The sequence below is a fragment of the Hylobates moloch genome, unplaced genomic scaffold, assembly GCF_009828535.3.
Source record: "Hylobates moloch isolate HMO894 unplaced genomic scaffold, HMol_V3 SCAFFOLD_13, whole genome shotgun sequence".
NCBI classification, from domain to species: Eukaryota; Metazoa; Chordata; class Mammalia; order Primates; family Hylobatidae; genus Hylobates; species Hylobates moloch.
Genome location: NW_026652288.1, coordinates 39,793,466 through 39,812,548, shown reverse-complemented (window position 1 = coordinate 39,812,548; position 19,083 = coordinate 39,793,466). Strand labels below are relative to the sequence as shown.

Sequence of the window (19,083 nt, the reverse complement as noted above, 5' to 3'; positions counted from 1 at the left end):
CAGCAAACATGTGATCATCATGTCCATTCTTCACGTTTTTAACTCCCTTCACATCTGCCTGCTATTACTTGTATTTCTGAGTCTTCAGGTGGTTTCTTTTTGTATTCACTCTGTGGTGTTAGGTAGAAATCGGTGAGAGAGATGCTGAAATGTGCTTATCTCATCTTGGCCAGTAATAGAAGTCTGCCTTGTATATGTTATTGTATGTATGTGTATATATTAAGTTGTATATACACATATTAAATATATATATGTTACATTTATATACACGTACATTTGTTTCCTCATGCAATTTGCCCCAGCAGAAGTAAAAACTCATATAAGTAAAAGAATATTTACAGAAGCATTATTTTTGGTGGCAAAAGTACTTTAATATCTTAAATGCTCATATAATGGAAGATACTTTAACTCTTACAAAGAATGAGTTAGCTCTTTATCTACTATAAAGATATCCTAATATCTTTATCGTAAAGATATCCTAATATCTTTATCCCTGAACTGATAACTGTGGCAGAGATCACACCACTGCACTCCAGCCTGGGTGACAGAGCGAGACTCCCTCTAAAAAACAAACAAAAAAAGTTTGTGGGACTAATTTCAATCCAGTCCAGGGGAGCACACACTGGCGACCAACATCCCCCATCAGGCCCCTTCTAGGTCAAGAGAATGCGCCTGGAACAGACTGGGAAACTCCAGCAGGCAAAGTAAGGTGCCAGGAATAACGACACAGCCTGACACATTCTCCATGTTCCCTACACCTACCCCTCTCCCCACCACGCTTCCATCCAGCTCCAATTTTGCCCATTCCCCAGGAGCCTCAGATTGAAACCTTGCAAGGAAGAAGCCGATTCTCAAAGTCACAGGCTTAGGAATCTGAGCAACAAAGAAAAATGAGCCCCTGCTCCCCCAACTCACCCTTACTCCCCTCAGCACTGCTGCCCTGCACCTGCCCCCTCCTCCATAATTTGAACTGTCCTCCCAGAAGCTGGAGAGCCGGCCCGCCTGTCAGGAAATAGAGGACCAGCATGCGGCAAATGCCTGGGGTAGGTAGGAGCAGACGGCGAGATTAGCGCAGGGATGTAAGAAACAAGTGGCTCTCAGACCAAAGAAGATTCTGCGGGAGACGGCACACTAGGCCTTCACAGGGGCGTGCGCTGGACAGGAGCTCGCCAGGTACCGAAAGAATTGTCTGAGAAAAGCTCTGATCTGACCCGAAAGGCCCTTGGTTCCCACGGCAACGTCTCAGCGTCTGGCAGTAACAGGCTCTATGCCCGGACTCTCTGGATCTGCAGGTCCCGCCTCCGCCAGCCTCTCACAGCCCAGAGGCACCTCCCATTGGCGCCTGACGGATTGGTTAGGGTGGCTTTTCTTCCAGCTGTGACAGATCCAGCCTGAGGAGCGCTCCTGGGTCTTTCTTAGTTGTTTCTTTCCGCTCACCTGCCACTCAAAGCCACAACCCACTTGTACGCCACCGTGTGGGCACCTAAAAGCGACCGTCTAGATCTGAACCGCGCTGAGGGAATGGTCAGCTTCTCTCCCATTAGACGACTTGGCCCAAAGGACCTAGCGACTGCCCAGACAAAAATTTCTTCTACATGCTGCATGTGTCTGTGGTCTCTAAGAGTCAAAACCAAACCCAAAAGAAAAAGACAACCCCGCCCCCGGCAAAAAAAAAAAAACAAAAACAACAACAACAACAAAAAACACCACCACCAACCCACCTTTCACGTGAGGAGTCCTTGAGAAGGGCCTCTCCAGCCAGAACCAGGTAAAGGAATCTGCGCGCTTGGCGGGACCCAGAACACACAGTGGCAGGGACTTGACAGCCACACTCTTATCCCATAGAATCTCCACCACTGACACACAGATCAGGATGTGTCACCCTGAGAGATGACACCACAGTTCTGGGCTTTCACAGATTGATTCCACACTCTCTCATTGATTCCATACACATCCCATCACTCACACCAGATTCCCTCATCGCTGACCCGACATACCCACAATCAGATTCCATGGACCTCATAACTATCCCAAAGACCACCCATCACTAATCTACAGACCCTCCTCTGTCACCCCAGGGACCTCACAGATTACCCATCCCTGATTCCAGGATCTATAGAACCTCATCTCTTACCCCCACAGACCTATTAATAAGAGAATACACTCATGGGAGACTGTGTTGACCACTTTACATATCCATTGTGTGTGTTGATTAATGGACTTAGGTAAACTTCAGCATTTTGGTAGGCAATGCGGTTTTTCAATGCCTTTTCTTTTTCTTTCTTTTTCTTGTACATCTTTAAAGGCCTTACTCCAGGCAGTGTGAATTGCAATTTACTAATGCCTATCCCTTATTGAGTCTTTCTCATGCATATTTGTTATTAATCATAATTCACAATTCTTATAACTCAGAGACACCAAAGACTCACATAAAAAGAATGGATGTGGGTTTTTATTTATTTATTTATTTTGATTTCTGTAGATTACAAAAGTCATTCATTTGTTTCAAGTCACGAAGTGTATGCTTTGTTTTCTAAAAAAAAAATTCTAATTAAAAATTTTTTTAGACATGGTCTCCTTCTTTCACCCACGATGGAGTGCCGTGGTATAATCATGGCCACCACAGCCTCGACCTCCTGGGCTCAAGAGATCCTCCCACCTCAACCTACCTAGTAGCCGAGACCACAGGCCTGCACCAATACGCCCACCTAATTATTGTTATTATTTTTTGTAGATGTGTGGGTCTCACTATGTTGCAGAGACAGATCTCAAACTCCTGGGCTCAACTGATACTCCCACCTTGGCCTCCCAAAGTGTTGAGATTATAGGTGTGAGCCACTGCACCCAGCTGATAAAATCTCTTTTTTTTTTTTTTTTTTTTGAGACAGAGTCTCGCTCTGTCGCCCAGGCTGGAGTGCAGTGGCGCAGTCTCGGCTCACTGCAAGCTCCGCCTCCCGGGTTCACGCCATTCTCCTGCCTCAGCCTCTCCGAGTAGCTGGGACTACAGGCGCCCGCCACTACGCCCGGCTAATTTTTTGTATTTTTTTAGTAGAGACGGGGTTTCACCGTGGTCTCGATCTCCTGACCTTGTGATCCACCCGCCTCGGCCTCCCAAAGTGCTGGGATTACAAGCGTGAGCCACCGCGCCTGGCCTTAAAATCTTAAAAAGAGTAAAATACTTTGGCACCTAATGGAAAATTTCCAGAGATGATGCATCAGAAATTAAGGTAGAATAAGATGGTCCTAGGGCATCTGAAACAACGGAAACTAAATCTTGGACCGGGCACGGTGGCTCATGCCTGCAATCTCAGAACTTTGGGAGGAAAAGGTAGGGGACTCACTTGAGGTCAGAAGTTCAAGAGCAGTCTAGCCAACATGGTGAAACACTGTCTTTACTAAAAATACAAAAATTAGCCTGGAGGTTGTAGTGAGCCGAGATCTGCCACTGCACTCCAGTCTGGGCAACAGAGGGAGACTCTGTCTCAAAAAAAAAAAAAAGAAGAAGAAGAAGAAGTAGAAGAAACAAAACCTTAATTTATTCATCAAGTATAAAAATGTGGACTAGACTCTGGAGGAATAATACATAAAAAGACACAGGCACTATTTTTTCTGAAGTTTTATTGAGAAATATTAATAACATATCACAGAAGCCACCCATTGAAAGTGTAAAATTCAACGGTTTTCAGTATATTTGCACAGTTGTGCAAACATCACCACAAGTTTTAGATCATTTTCATTACCTCGAAGTAAACCCCATATCCCTCCATTTCTCCCCAACTCCGCTAACCCTGGGCCACCACAAATCTACTTTCTGTTTCTATGTATTGGTCTATTTTGGACATTTTATTTAAATGGAATTACATAACATGTGGTCTTTTGTGACTGGCTTCTTTCACTAAGCATCATATTTTCAAGGTTTACTCAATGTTGCATATGCAGAGGGGGCACTTTACATGAGGACAAACCTGGGAGGGAGGTGCTTGTTGATTTTGAAACTTCACTCCAAAATTGTAAAAGGGAAATGATTGGTTTCAAATAGAGGAAAAACCTGTTCAAGCTAAAATCCTCCGTTTTCACCAGTTTGTAATGTGGGGTTTCATTGCGAAGAATGGCAAGGTTTTTATGCATATTTTCTGCAAATTTTCCCTGTGTTTGGGGAACAGTCACAAAATGTGGAGATATGGGCTTCTGGACTCTGTGGCTGGAGAGTCGAGTCCACGAGAACTCAGATCCCAGGGTAGGCAGAGAGTAACAGTGCAAGAGTGCCAATAGAACCCTTTGAAATGGAAAATTTTAAATGCTCCCTCCCAAAGGAGTCCCAGATAACCACACAAAAGAGGAGTTTGCTGAGTCGGTCCGTTGCGATTGTCCAATAAGATGCAGACAGACTGGGAAAGAAGGGAGTTTATTTCTGCAACTGATTACATGGAGAAGGGCCAAGTAACTCACCAGACCAACTCAAAGTTACAAGTTTTTTTCTAGTGCTTATAGACATCTTAAGCTCCATGCTATGGTGGGATTGCACCTACAAGCAGAAGTGTTGCATTCAATCAACATCTAATCTTTAACTAGGGTCTAGGGTATGGAAAGATTTCTCTAGAGTCTTGGAAAGTTTCTGAATCTTAAGACAGGCCGAGGTGAATGTGTAAGAATGCTATTATTATTCGATCAGACTTTAGGGTCTGAGAAGACCCAGGCAGGGTCTTAATGGGTTTGTTTTCGCGTTCCATCCCTGATACTCAGGCACCATTTTCTCCATTTCTTCAACGTTTAACTTATGCATTCATCAAAATTATAGTAAAAGTTTAGTGGAAACTGTTCTGGTTGCTAATGGAAACCTGGCCTGCCACACTGCGATCGGAACTAAAGCCCACTACAGAACACTGAAAATGCCTGCACTGACTTTACTGACAAGTCAATTAAATTACAGAAAAGCAAGTTCAAGCTCCCTCCCCGCTCTGTCCTCCGGAATTGCTAGTTAGAAACGTGCACATTGTCCTAGGTTCAGTTTTGCAAAGACGGAGCCCGTCAGCGAAAGCATTTGTTTGATTTCATGCATTAATGTTTCCTTTGTCCATTTCCTTTATATTTATTTATTTATTTATTTTTTTGAGACGGAGTTTCGATCCTCTCGCCCAGGCTGGAGTGCAATGTCGCGGTCTCGGCTCACTGCAACCTCCGCCTCCCGGGTTCAAACGATTCTCCTGCCTCAGCCTCCCAAGTAGCTAGGATTACAGGCATGTGCCACCCTGCCCGGCTAATTTTTGTTTTTTTAGTAGAGATGGGGTTTCACCATGTTGCCCAGGATGGTCTTGAACTCCAGAGCTCAGGCAATCCACGCGCCTCGGCCTCCGAAAGTGCTGGGATTATAGGCGTGAGCCACCGCGCCCGGCCTATTTTATTTTAAGACGGAGTCTCGGCCAGACGCGGTGGCTCACGCCTGTAATCCCAGCACTTTGGGAGGCCGAGGTGCGCGGATCACGAGGTCAGGAGATCGAGACCATCCTAGCTAACACGGTGAAACCCCGTCTCTACTAAAAATAGAAGAAATTAGCCGAGCGTGGTGGCGGGCGCCTGTAGTCCCAGCTACTCGGGAAGCTGAGGCAGGAGAATGGCGTGAACCCGGGAGGCGGAGCTTGCAGTGAGCCGAGATCGTGACACTGCACTCCAGCCTGGGCGACAGAGCGAGACTCTGTCTCAAAAAAAAAAAAAAAAAAAACCTGAGTCTCACTCAGTCGCCCAGGCTGGAGTGCAGGGGTGCGATCTCGGCTCACTGCAACCTCCGCCTCCCGCGTTCAAGCGATTCTTGTGCCTTCGCCTCCTGAGTAACTGGGATTACAGGCGCCCACCACCGCGCCTGGCTAATTTTTGTATTTTTAGTACAGTCGGGGGTTTCGTCATGTTGGCGGCCGGACTGGTCTCGAACTCCTGACCTCAAGTGATCCGCCCGCCTCGGCCTCCCAAAGTGCTGGAACTACAGGCGTGAGCCACCGCGCCCGGCCCCATTTCCTTTTATTTTATTATTTTCAGACGAAGTTTCGGTCTTGCCGCCCAGGCTGGAGGGGAGTGGCGCGATCTCGGCTCACTGCAATCTCCACCTCCCGGGTTCAAACGATTCTTCTGCATCAGCCTCTGGAGTAGATGGGATTACAGGCGCACGCCACCACGCCCGGCTACATTTCCTTTATTTTATTTTTTATGATTTACTAGCCTGCTATTTTTGTTTGTTTGTTTTGTTTGTTTGTTTGTTTTTGAGACGGAGTCTCGCTGTTGCCCATGCGGGAGTGCATTGGCGCGATCTCTGCTCACTGCAAGCTCTGCCTCCCAGGTTCACGCCATTCTCCTGCCTCAGCCTCTCTGAGTAGCTGGGACTACAGGCACCTGCCACCACGCCCGGCTAATTTTTCGTATTTTCAGTAGAGATGGGGTTTCACCGTGGTCTCGATCTCCTGACCTCGTGATCTACCCACCTCGGCCTCCCAAAGTGCTGAGATTACAAGCGTAAGTCACCGCACCTGGCCATAACTGAGTTTATTACCCGCAGTTCCATCAGCCAAGTTTAGGGAACCATGAGACGGGCCTATGAATGAAATTTTCACATACCTCTAGCCAAAATATAGTGTTTCCTTCCGTCTTGAATATAGGATGTAGACCCCTTGGGTATGGGGCATTATTATCAGTCAGACCACAGCAGTTTTTATGTCATCTGACAGCATCTCCAAATAGCCTTCATGGTTGTCACTGCTTCCCAATGACAATTCCAAATAACAGTTCCCAGTGATGACTTGCTACTTGCTATTGTTACTTAATGTGTTAAAGTGGCTGTTACATTTCATGCGCGTCCTTGTGAAGAGACCACCAAACAGGCTTTCTGTGAGCAATAAAGCTTTTAATCCCCTGGGTGCAGGCGGGCTGAGTCTGAAAAGAAAGTCAGCAAAGGCTGGTGATTATCATTAGTTCTTGTAGGTTTTGGGATAGGTGGTGGAGTTAGGAGCAATGTTTTGGGGGCAGGGGGTGGATCTCTCAAAGTACATTCTCAAGGGTAGGGAGAATTACAAGGAACCTTCTTAAGGGTCGGGGAGATTACAAAGTACATTGATCAGTTAGGGTGGGGCAGAAACAAATCACAATGGTGGAATGTCATCAGTTAAGGCTATTTTTACTTCTTTTGTGGATCCTCAGCCACCCCAGGCCATCTGGATGTACACGTGCAAGTCACAGGGGATGTGATGGCTTGGCCTGGGCTCAGAGGCCTGACATTTCGGACACTATGTCAGGAATTACACGAAAATTTAGTGGCTCAAACAATCATTTTATTATGTTTGTGGATACTCATGCTTATAGTCAGGATTTCAGATGTGGCACAAGGGTAGCCCACTTGTCTCTGTTCCATGATGTCTGGCCTCAGCACAGAGGACTCAACAGCTGGGGTCTGGAACCATTTGGAGGCTTGTTCCTTCACATCTGATACCTGGCTTGGGATGTGGGAAGAGGGGGCTCAGCTGGGACTGAGTCCCTAAATGTAGTGTTTCCATATGGCCTTGACTTCCTGACAGCCTGGTATGGGGAAAAGAAAGAGGGATCAGACTTACTGTGTCTGTGTAGAAAGAAGTAGACATGAGACTCCATTTTGTTCTGTACTAAGAAAAATTCTTCTGCCTTGAGATGCTGTTAATCTGTAACCCTACCCCCAACCCTGTGCTCACAGAAACGTGTGCTGTGTCAGCTCAAGGTTTAATGGATTTGGGGCTATGCAGGATGTGCTTTGTTAAACAAATGCTTGAAGGCAGCACGCTTGTTAAAAGTCATCACCACTCCCTAATCTCAAGTACCCAGGAACACAAAACACTGTGTAAGGCCGCAGGGACCTCTGCCTAGGAAAGCCAGGTATTGTCCAAGGTTTCTCCCCTAGTGATAGTCTGAAATATGGCCCCGTGGGAAGGGAAAGACCTGACCGTCCCCCAGCCCGACACCTGTAAAGGGTCTGTGCTGAGGAGGATTAGTAAAAGAGGAAGGCCTCTTTGCACTTCAGATAAGAGGAAGGCATCTGTCTCCTGCTCCTCCCTGGGCAATGGAATGTCTCTGTGTAAAACCCGATTAACTGCTCTTTAATGCACAGAGATTTTTATGTATGTACACATCAAAGCACAGCACCTTTTTCTTAACCTTGTTTATGACACAGAGAGAGTCACATGTTTTCCTGCTGACCCTCTCCCCACTATTACCCTATTGTCCTGCCACATCTCCCTCTCCGAGATGGTAGAGATAATGATCAATAAATACTGAGGGAACTCAGAGACCAGTGCCGGTGCGGGTCCTCTGTATGCTGAGCGCCGGTCCCCTGGGCCCACTTTTCTTTCTCTATACTTTGTCTCTCTGTCTCTTTCTTTTCTCAGTTTCTAGTCCCACCCGACGAGAAACACCCTCAGCTGTGGAGGGGCAGGCTACCCTTTCACCTGGCAGCCTCAGGATAGTCAGAATTCTTAGGTGGCACAGGGCTCCAGGGCGGATGCTGAGTGGTCTTTTATGAGGTGGCACAGCAAATCCACCCAGGATCGGGGAGACAGGACATCGATTCTGCCTCTCAAAGGGAGGAGTGGCAAGAAATGTTGAGCCATTTTTTAAAACTACCACAGCAACATGCCTATTAATATGTCAGAAAAAATTAAAGCATCCTGATAGCTGCATTTCTAAGTAATTGGTCTCCTTTGAAATTCTATGAATTGTGTTTTTGGTAGTTTATGGCATTATTCTGAGGAGGGGGCAAAGACTCTCCCATATGTTAGAAAGGTCCTGCACAGAACAGGCTCACCCCCACCCACGTCCCCCAGTGTTTGAAATGCACAGTGTTTGCTGTGGTTTATTGGTTAGGGCAGGAGTTTCTCATTTAAATTGGCCTGTAACTTTTTTTTGGAATGATTTCCTTCTGTTTGTGCTGATATTCTCACCTCAATAGGAATCGGGAGCTTCTTTTGCTATTCTTCTGTTTTGGATGCATTGGAAGGTAAGTTTCCTTGTGAACCATATTTTGGACTCATTTTGTAGGCTTTACCAAATGGCCTTTTTACCCTCCTATCTTGCATTTTCTTTGGATATTCTCATAGATTCTCAGGGATATTTTCATATTTTACTATTCATAAATTTGGAAGAGTGTTTACTTTCCTGAGTTTTCATTGTTAGGTAACAAGAGCACCCTAATGGCGCTGGTTCCGGGTTCTTCTTCCTCCCCAACACAGGCCCGCCAAAAGGAGCCAATCAGAGGTCACGCCTTCCAGCTTCAGCCTATACCCAGCCCCTCAGCCAACCAGCGACCCCCACGTAACGTGCCTAGGCATAAAAGACGGAGGCTACAGAGCCTTCGCTCTTTTTCTTCTTCCGCTTCGGCTCTCCCTCGGACTCCTCCAATAAAGATCTCTTGACTGCAACCGGTGTGGCGTGGTCTGAGTCTGAGCCTACAGAGTCACCCTTTCACTATGTCTACTTCTTTCTACACAGACACAGTAACAATCTGATCTCTCTTTCTTTTCCCCACACATTCTTTCTTTTATACTGAGTATTCAGAATTTTTTAAAAATGTGTTTTCCACTTACAGCATTTCTCAGGTTGGACTAGCCATCTTTCAAGTGCTCAGCAGCCACATGTGGCAAGTGGCTGCCTTATTGGAAAGCACAGCTCTGGAGGGTGATTTTATGTACATCCCCACTGCTCTCTCTGCCTCCTTTATTCCCATCTACCCCACACCCCTGCAGTCTGTGACTATCGTGTCCCTCTCTCCTCTCTTTCTGTCTCTTGTAATCCTTTAATATGGAGAATTATTTCCAATTCCTTAACATCCTGCCCTGATTTTTTTCTGTCTTACATTCAAGGGTCACAGTTTTCCTCTCACCCTCATTTCAGTCTTTTCCCATAACATGTGACGTGCCTTTTTGTCTTGGTTGGGTATTTATTTGCAATACAAGAATGATTGTTTTCTTTGATACATTAGTGACTTACATACTTTTCATGTTTTTTGAGTACCTCTTTCTTGAAAGAATTTCAGATTAATTCTAAAGTTAAATTAGAAAGCTTTTTTTTTTTTTTGAGACGGAGTCTCGCTCTGTCGCCCAGACTGGAGTGCAGTGGTGCGATCTCATTTCACTACAAACTGCCTTCCAGATTCAAGTGATTCTCCTGCCTCAGCCTCCTGAGTAGCCAGGATTATGGATGTGTGCCACCATGCCTGGCTAATTTTTGTCTTTTTAGTAGAGACAGAGTTTTGCCATTTTGGCTAGCCTGGTCTTGAACTCTTGACCTCAAGTGATCTGCCCGCCTCAGCCTCCCAAAGTGCTGGGATTACAAGGGTGGGCCACCGTGCCCAACCTAGACAGCTTATTTTATTTTATTATTATAATTTTTTTTTTCGAGATGAAGTCTTGCTCTGTCTCCCAGGCTGGAGTACAATGGCACGTCTCGGATCCCTGCAACCTCTGCCTCCCGGGTTCAAGCAGTTCTCCCTGCCTCAGCCTCTCGAGTAGCTGGGATTACAGGTGCCCACCACCATGCCCAGCTAATTTTTGTATTTTTTGTAGAGACAGGGTTTCACCATGTTGGCCAGGCTGGTCTTGAACTCCTGACCTCAGTTGATCCACCCACCTCGGCCTCCCACAATGTTGGTATTACAGGCGTGAGCCACTTTCCCTGGCCAGAAAGCTTATTTCAAAAGGTGTGTATAGAGCCCCCTTATATTTCTGCTTGATTTTTAAATAACATATTTAGGTCTATATATTTTAGGATGTAATATCTCACTGTGTGTTGCTTTGCATCATTGAACATTTTTGGTAATTATTTTTATTTTCTATATATTTTAGAGATTTCATTAAACTAATACAGAATTTCATATTCAGGGGCGGGCGTAGTGGCTCATACCTGTAATCCCAGCACTTTGGGAGGCCGAGGCGGGCAGATCACCTGAGGTCAGGGGGTTCGAGACCATCCTGGCCAACATGGCAAAACCCCGTCTCTACTAAAAATACAAAATTATTAGTGTAGTGGTGCAGGCCTGTAATCCCAGCTATTTGGGAGGCTGAGGCAGGAGAATCGCTTGAACCCGGGGCAGAGGTTGCAGTGAGCCGAGATCTCGCCACTTCACTCCAGCCTGGGCCACAGAGCAAAACTCCTTCTCAAAAACAAAAAAAAAAATCATATTCGCTCATATCAAAAATGGAAATTTATTTTTACAAATTTCTATGTGAGTGATAGAATTATTTTAATGTCGGAAAGGTTCATAAGAATGGGTGTAGTAATTGTGTTCTTTCCTATGCTCGAATGGAAAATGATGAGGGAACACAATGTTAGAGTTGCAGTGAGAAGGGGTGGAAAGGCCAGGCGTGGTGGCTCACACCTGTAATCCCAGCACTTTGGGAGGCCAAGGCGGGCAGATCACCTGAGGTCAGGAGTTCAAGACCAGCCTGACCAACACGGAGAAACCCCATCTTTACTAAAAATACAAAATTAGCTGGGTGTGGTGGCGCATGCCTGTAACTCCAGCTACTTGGGAGGCTGAGGCAGGAGAATTGCTTGAACTGGGAGGTAGAGATTGCAGTGAGCTGAGACCGCACCATTGCACTCCAGCCTAGTTAACAAAAGCGAAACTCTGTCTCAAAAAAAAAAAAAAAAAGAAAGGGTGGAAAAGAGGGATTCCAGAGTGCCAGGCACACAGATTTTCTGGAAGGTTTACATGAGGACTGCTGTGGTTTGAATGTGTTCCCCGAAGTTCATGTGTTGGAAACTCAACCCTTAATACAACAGTGTTGACCAGTGGAACCTTTAAGAGGTGATTAGGTTATGAAGGCTCTGCCCTCATGAATGGATTAAGGCAGAGTGGGTTAGATATCTTGGGAGGGGGTTCCTGATAAAAGGATGAGGTTGGCTTCCTTCCTTTCTGTCTTTCCCCTTTTCCCTCTCACATGTGGTCACTCTCTTGCCCTTCCACCTTCCACCATAGGACGACACACTGAGACCTTCACCACATGCAGGCCCCTCACTTTCCCAGTGTCCAGAACCGTAAACCAAGTGAACACTGCTTATATATAAATCACCCAGTCTGTGGTATTCTGTTACAGCAACACAAATGGACTAAGACAGGGACACTCAGTGGGCTCTTCTCTCTACTTGATGGAGCACTCCCTGCGTGGTGCCTTGTATTTGTAGACATGACGCTGTAAATGCTGTTTGAGTGTCTTGAAGGCTTTTATGTTTGAGGAGTTTACAGAGAAGCCCCTATAGGGTTCAGGTTCCTTCATCTGTTGCTTCTTTGCTCTTTAGTACCTCCCCTAACCTGGTGTTAAATTAGATCAGAGTGTGGTCCTTGGACCAATAGTATCAGTCTCACCTGAAAATCATGCTGGAAATAGATTCACAGGCTACTCCCCAGAATACTGAAGCAGAAACTCTAGGAGTGAGACCCAACAATCTGTGTTTAACAAGCCCCCAGGTGAGTCTGATGCACACAGAAATGTGAGCTGCTGTATTAGCTGGTGTTGAGTTCATGCCACCGAATCACTGACACACACGTCTGCTCACTGCTTGGTCTTTGCACAGGCCCCTGGATCCTCCTGGAATCCCCGATCCCTGTTGCTCCCTCGGGGAGTTTTCTAGTCCCTCTTACTTGAAGCATGTCTTTCAGAGCCCCACACCACCCAGCTTGGGTATCTGGTGAATTCTGTGGTCTGCATGTCCATGTTTGTGACATTCTGGGAAGGGTGGCCCAGGCTGTAATTTGCCATCTACTCCTGCAGGCTATAAATGATAGTATTCAGAAGGGAGGGGAGATGCTGTGTGCATGTTCTGAAGGGTTTCCCACTAAATGGAGAGACTGACCCTCTCCATAACTATTTGATTTTTACTTTATCTCCTCGTTGACTTCACAGTGTAAGTGCAGTTTGTCTCTACTGGGTGATGCATGCATATAAATGTTTATGTGAACATATGAAGTCTGCATGTGTGGGTGAACTCTCCACATCATGTCATTTATTGTCCATCATTACATGTCTTTGGTTTCTAGCACATTCCTCTACCTTACTTTCTGTCATTGTACCTACTTCTACCTGAACACGTATTAAATATCTTATTCAAAATACACAAATATTATGTTTCCTTGGTGGTTTTTTTCCCCTCACATCGGGCCCTCCTCTTCAGTGGACTTCAGTGTGGTACCCGCAGGTCTCAGGCCTTCTGGGAAGTTCCAGCTTTTCCTGGATGCTTTCTCTGTCTGGCCAGCTCAAGCTGGAGCAGTGGGTGTTGGTGCCATCCTGTGGCTATAGGTGATAAACCAGGCTGTGTTTTGACCCCTAGTCTTGAATCCTGGAGTTCTCACGTGGGTGGATTTAAATGCTGTGTCTTTCTAAGGGCAGATTGTGCCCATTTTCCTTCTCTCTCTCTCAAGGGGCTGTTTCCTGTGTTTATTGACTTACCATTAAAAAAAATTATATATATTGATGAATTAGATTGTACTCTATAAATTGTATGTTTGAAAAATAATTTTTTTCAGATTTTTATCTTTTAAATTGTATATATTTACGGGGTACAAAATGATGTTATGATTTTTCAATACAGTGTGGAATGATTAAGTCAAATTATCCTATCCATTACCTCAAATACTTGACTTTTTTTTTGTGATGAGTATGCTGTTTATCACTTTCACTCATCAGCTCCTGCTGTCTTCCATGCTAGAGACAGGAAAGGCTCCACGCTTGACTTTCCCTCCTGTTTTCTTAGCCACTGTCAACCCTTGAATGTACCCTCCAGGGTTGTCTGTCACATTTTACACCTAGCCTGATCCTTGTGCACCCACCTTCCTCCCAGGGACTGTCCTTAGGGAGTGACTTTATGCACAGACTTAACGTGCTCGTCCTGCCTCCTTCATCCCTACAAGCCCCCATCTCAGCCCCATCTGATTATTTCTTCCCTCTCTCATTTCCTGTTATGCTGTTGGTTTTCTAACCTGAAGGGTAACTGCTTACTCCTTAGTTTTCTGCCTTAATTTCTAAGTCATAGGCTACTTTCAGGCTAAAAGTTTTCCTCCAGCCATGGTTTTAGTCTCATTCTGTAAGTCTTGGTTTTTAGTTTTATTCATTTGAAATTAATCTTTAATAACTTTTTTGACTCACTGGTGACAGAGTAATTCCGTCTTCCCACCACACCACCCTCTGTCCCCAAGATTCTGGAAGTTTGTTCTTCCCCTTTTGTGATCATTTTTACTTAAAACTTTGAGTTTTTCAAATTAGAAGTTTCTTCTATAAATGTATATAGAGCTTGGTCAGGCGCAGTGGCTCACGCCTGTAATCCCAGCACTTTGGGAGGCTGAGGCGGGCGGATCACGAGGTCAGGAGATCGAGACCATCCTGGCTAACACGGTGAAACCCCATCTCTACTAAAAATACAAAAAAATTAGCCGGGCGAGGTGGCGGGCGCCTGTAGTCCCAGCTACTCGGGAGGTTGAGGCAGGAGAATGGCGTGAACCCAGGAGGCAGAGCTTGCAGTGAGCCGAGATGGCGCCACTGCACTCCAGCCTGGGCGACAGAGTGAGACTCTGTCTCAAAAAAAAAAAAAAAAAGAAAAAAAGAAGAAAAAAGTATATAGAGCTAATAACTCCTTGCTTTCTTTTCTGTTTTTTTTTTTTTGAGACAGAGTCTTGCTCTTGTTGCCAAGGCTGGAGTGCAATGGCACGATCTTGGCTCACTGCAACCTCTGCCTCCTGGGTTCAAGCGATTCTCCTGCCTCACCCTCCCGAGTAGCTGGGATTACAGGCACTGGCCACCACACCCAGCTAATTTTTGTATTTTTAATAGACATGGGGTTTCGCCATGTTGGCTAGGCTGGTCTCGAACTCCGGACCTCAGGTGATCCGCCCACCTTGGCCTCCCAAAGTGCTGGGATTAAGGCATAAGCCACCATGCCTGGCCAACTTATTGCTTTTTTTTTGCCACTACTTTTAAGCTGATATATTTGGAACTGAGGTAGCCTCATTCCACAGGTGTAGATCTGAAATATTTTAACTATTGCTTCTTCCAGTGTATTTTCTGGTTTGCAGGCCAGTTTCTTCTTTAACTCATCAGTGACACAGTGGTTTGTATGGCTTTTAATTTCAAAGAATATTTTTTCAATTTGCTTTTTTGTTTTTTTTTTGCTGATTTTTATCTATGTTAATTTTAACTAGATATGTTCCCTAGATGGGCATGACTAGATTTTTTTTCCTCACTGCGTTTATAATTTAGATGGATTTTCAGATCTCAAGCCAGTTAAGAGTGTGGAAAATAGGACTCCTTAAAGCACAGATATGACAAGTGGTTCAGATTTACAAGGGTAACTCAGCTGAGAGTGTATCATTGTACTTGGCACACAGCACTCAGTAACTATCACCTTTGATTTAAATGAATGCAGCTGTAAATGCTTTCCTAGGTGTCTTGTTGATGTTTGTTAATTTCTGTAGAGTTTGATTCTGCTCCTTTCACTGTTTATCACTTGACCCTTATCACTTGAGAGTCCCCTTATCACTTGACCTGCTGTTACATTATGTTTGATTTATTACAAATACCCATCAGCCTGGGTCTCTCTTTACTCCCTTTGTACACCTACATCTAAACATAGGGATTTGGATTATCTCAGGATCCCACATCCTCACTGTACCCCCACCCCCACCACTACCATATCTTTCTTAAGTTTTCTAGTCCCTCCTTTTCATTTGTGCTCCTTAAAGCCCAGCTCCATGCCTGACTTTGGTTCCCACTGAGTTCTGTTACAAGCATTCTACATTTATAGATATTAAATCTTTGGCCAGGTCATTTACCTGGGCTGGAATAGGGCTCTCGGCTGATCCTCCTTCCTAAACACTCACCCAATGGGAGAGGCTGATACTCAACATGCAAACCTTGTTTTTTACTTTTCCAGGCAAAGGGATGTTGGAAGACATTCTGGAGGGGGTGGGGTGTGAAGATTTACAAATAATCTTTGAATATCTGCTTCATGGTAGGTCTTGGAGGTGCCTTGTGGGTGTGGCTTTGGAGGGATGGTTACGAGGAAATTGTGGATATTAAAGAAGTCAGGAAAGGAAAAGATCACTCACTCACAATTCAACAATTCAGAGAAAGCTCCTAAGGGACTTTCTGGCTGCTTGATGCCCAGAAGCGAGGCCCTCACTTCTGTAAATGCTGGGGACTGTGGATACATAATTTAAAGGGTCACCAAAAAAACTCAGTAATCAAGATAAACAATATTTTAATATCTTTAAAAATAAAATCAATGCAAAAAGAAAACACCCCTGTTGAACAAAACGGTCAGACTTATGCCTCCTTTCCAACACCGCCCCACCTCCACCCCACCCTCCGGAAGTTTCCTCCAAGCCGCACCTGTACCCCAGCCTCCAATAAAAACCTCGGGAATTTCCCGATCAAGCTTCGGATCCTCACCACCACCAGGGGGTCTTTTGCTGTTCACCCCAAGTTCAGTCTGCATCCCCTAAAATCCTAGGGACACGCGACCAGTCATCCCCATCTCCATTACGGGAGTTTGCCCAAACCAATCCCGCTCTCCCCGAAAATAGCCTTGGGGTTCCCTGTCCTGGTACACCCTCCTACTCTAGGGGAGAAAGGGCCCGTGTCGCCTCCAAACTGGGAGTTCCCGCAGAGCCTCGTCTCTCCCTGAGCCGCGTCTGTCCCGACCTGGCACCTGCTCGGGGAAAGGCGCATCAGGGCAGAGACTTAAGTAGTGAGCTCAGCTCACCTGCACCATGAAGGTCAACGCACATTGGCCACCCGCATTGCGCCGGGACCACATTTTCCAGAATCCTTCGGCAGTCCCGCGATGCCTTCGCGGTCAGCAGATCTCAATGGCTCACAGAGAAACTTGTCAACGTCACTTGGGCTTCTTAACAGTGGGCTCGTAAACTTGGTTGTGTGCGCTGTGCAGATGTCAGAGGCACCCTGTGTGGTGGGCAAAGCCGACTTCTCCGCCTCTGTAGCTCGGAAACTACAATCCCCAGAAGCCTCTGTGGTCACTTCCGCTCCCCTCCCTATCCTCCTTCAGTGTGTAGCGTTGACGTCAGAGACACTTCCGGTCTGTGGGGCCGGCGCCTTAAGCTTGTTGGGACCCGGGGAGCCCTCCCTCTTCAGGTCTTCCCCACACCTCTGCACATTGTTAACTGACCTTCGGCTTCAGGATCCGCTGCGTGCACCCGCGTTCCGTGAGTGCCCTATAGGCAGTCAGCATGCCCCTTTGCGTGTCCCTGTGTTACTCACGGGGACGCAGGCTGGGAGCTACAGAGCTGTCTCAGAACTAGGGCGCTCTCCTGTGGGCACCTCCAGGCCATTTTCCTTTCATTCGAGCCCACAGGGTTAGAGACAAACCCTCACTCCGTTGCTTGGGCACAAGGGCTTCACTCCCTGTCCCGAGCTTGCGGCTGAGCTTGAGGGTGCTGGGTCATCCTGGCCCCCCTCTGGATGGGAATTGGCTGCCCTGGTGATTTCTGTGACATCCCCGACCCCAGCTGTGGGGCTGTGGAGCGGACTGCGCTTCACCTCGTGGGGAGGAAGTTTCCACCTAGGCCACTCTTATTTCTCTTCACATCCCCAGATCTGTCTTCTGAGACTTTGCCCTTCTCCAGGAAGAGCACTCAGGAGACCAGGAAAATGGCCACAGGGCTCCTGAGAGCCAAAAAAGAGGTGAGAATTACCTGTAATTCCATCTTGGCTGTCAACAGAATGAGTCCCATTACCTTTTCTTGTCCTGGAGGCTGCCTTGTTGGTATTGGACAAAGTCATTCCTAGTCCGTAGAACAAGGAGGAGTTTGATATAGTCTTGTAGAGCATCCGATTCTGTCGCTGTTCAGGGCGCCACTTGTAACCTGCACAGACCTGGTGGACTGAACAAAAGGAATAAAAGACAAGAGACAAGAAAGTATTATTTGGAAGAAGGGGTCAGGGGGCACCTTGTCTCTAGTGGACAAGGGCCCTAAGCTTTACACAACCCTCCCGTATTTATTGGTAAAACAGATAACGAGAAAGGGGGGATGATTGTCAGGTAATTGTCAGTTGGCCGTTTGGTTCGCAGTTGTGAGACTATCCTTCGAACAATAGGCGCTAGATTTCCTGGTAGATAACTTCAAGGAGCCCGGCGTCAGGCAGTGATGGCCCTCACAAACCTTTTGGTGACAGGCGCAGTGTGCGTTTGCTCACATCCTGCATTCATGATAAACAGTTTGCCGTTTAATCATATAACCTCCAGTGGAATGCTGAGTTGGTCACGATCCCTTTGGTCTTTTCAGCTCCCAACATAGTCTGACCTGAATTTTACCTTTGAGTTCATTCCTAGTCCTGGAAGAGTGCCTCATTCTAACAGGAGTCTTCCCTCAGCGTTCCTTTCTGCTCCATCCTTACCGCAGTCACTCATGAAGTAGTTAATTGTTAACAACACATATGGAGCAGTTTAAATAAAAGTAAAGACACATACATGCGTAATTGTTCGGTGATGTGGATGAAGGGCAGGGACAGCACAGATGCCTGTGATTTCAAATGGTTGGGGAGGCCTCCTAGAAGTAGGGCTGCCTCAGTTGCCCCTGACTGGTTTGGTAAGTTGGAGATTAGGGGGAAGGCATTCCAGTGGGAGGTGGCAAGGAAGCATAGTTAGTTTCAGAGGCTGGACTCTTGCTACAGTGTGGAAGGATTACGGTGGCCAGTGGACTTGCTTAAGGTTGATTTCTTTTTTTCTTTTTTTGAGAAGGAGTCACTCTGTCATCCAGGCTGGAGTGCAGTGGTGCCATCTCGACTCACTGCAAGCTCTGCCTCCCAGGTTCACGCCATTCTTCTGCCTCAGCCTCCCAAGTAGCTGGGACTACAGGCGCTTGCCACCATGCCCGGCTAATTTTTTGTATTTTTAGTAGAGATGGGGTTTCACCGTGTTAGCCAGGATGGTCTCGATCTCCTGACCTCATGATCCACCCACCTTGGCCTCCCAAAGTGCTGGGATTACAGGTGAGATTACACTACACCCGGCTACCTATGCATATTTAAAAATCAACCTTGGCCAGGCGTGGTGGCTCACGCCTGTAAT

At 46.3% G+C, this 19,083-nt stretch overlaps 1 protein-coding gene and 1 long non-coding RNA gene across 16 annotated transcripts in view; one reads left to right on the top strand and one right to left on the bottom strand.

The window, feature by feature from the left end:
• Positions 1-6,915: 6,915 nt before the first annotated feature.
• LOC116480798 (uncharacterized) lies at positions 6,916-18,100 on the bottom strand. Of its 2 annotated transcripts, XR_009209391.1 has the most exons (4): positions 17,750-18,100; positions 16,759-16,958; positions 16,107-16,194; positions 6,916-7,557 (listed from the first exon to the last, which is right to left on the bottom strand). It is a non-coding gene; the product is annotated as an uncharacterized LOC116480798 (long non-coding RNA). The 2 variants fall into 2 exon arrangements; XR_004251357.2 differs by lacking the exon at positions 17,750-18,100 and having other exon boundaries at positions 16,759-17,133.
• The window catches only part of ZNF875 (zinc finger protein 875), a 31,884-nt gene continuing 29,860 nt past the window's right edge, over positions 17,060-19,083 (top strand). For 5 of the 14 annotated variants that reach the window (XM_032173123.2, XM_032173121.2, XM_058426752.1 and 2 more), the window contains exons 1-2: positions 17,085-17,218; positions 17,608-17,696. In XM_032173123.2, coding sequence (XP_032029014.1) covers positions 17,664-17,696 — 33 coding nt within the window. In that variant the 5' untranslated portion in view covers positions 17,085-17,218; positions 17,608-17,663. Of the gene's footprint in view, positions 17,219-17,360; positions 17,697-19,083 lie in introns of those variants that run through there. The other 9 variants (XM_032173127.2, XM_058426760.1, XM_058426757.1 and 6 more) reach the window with 4 other exon arrangements.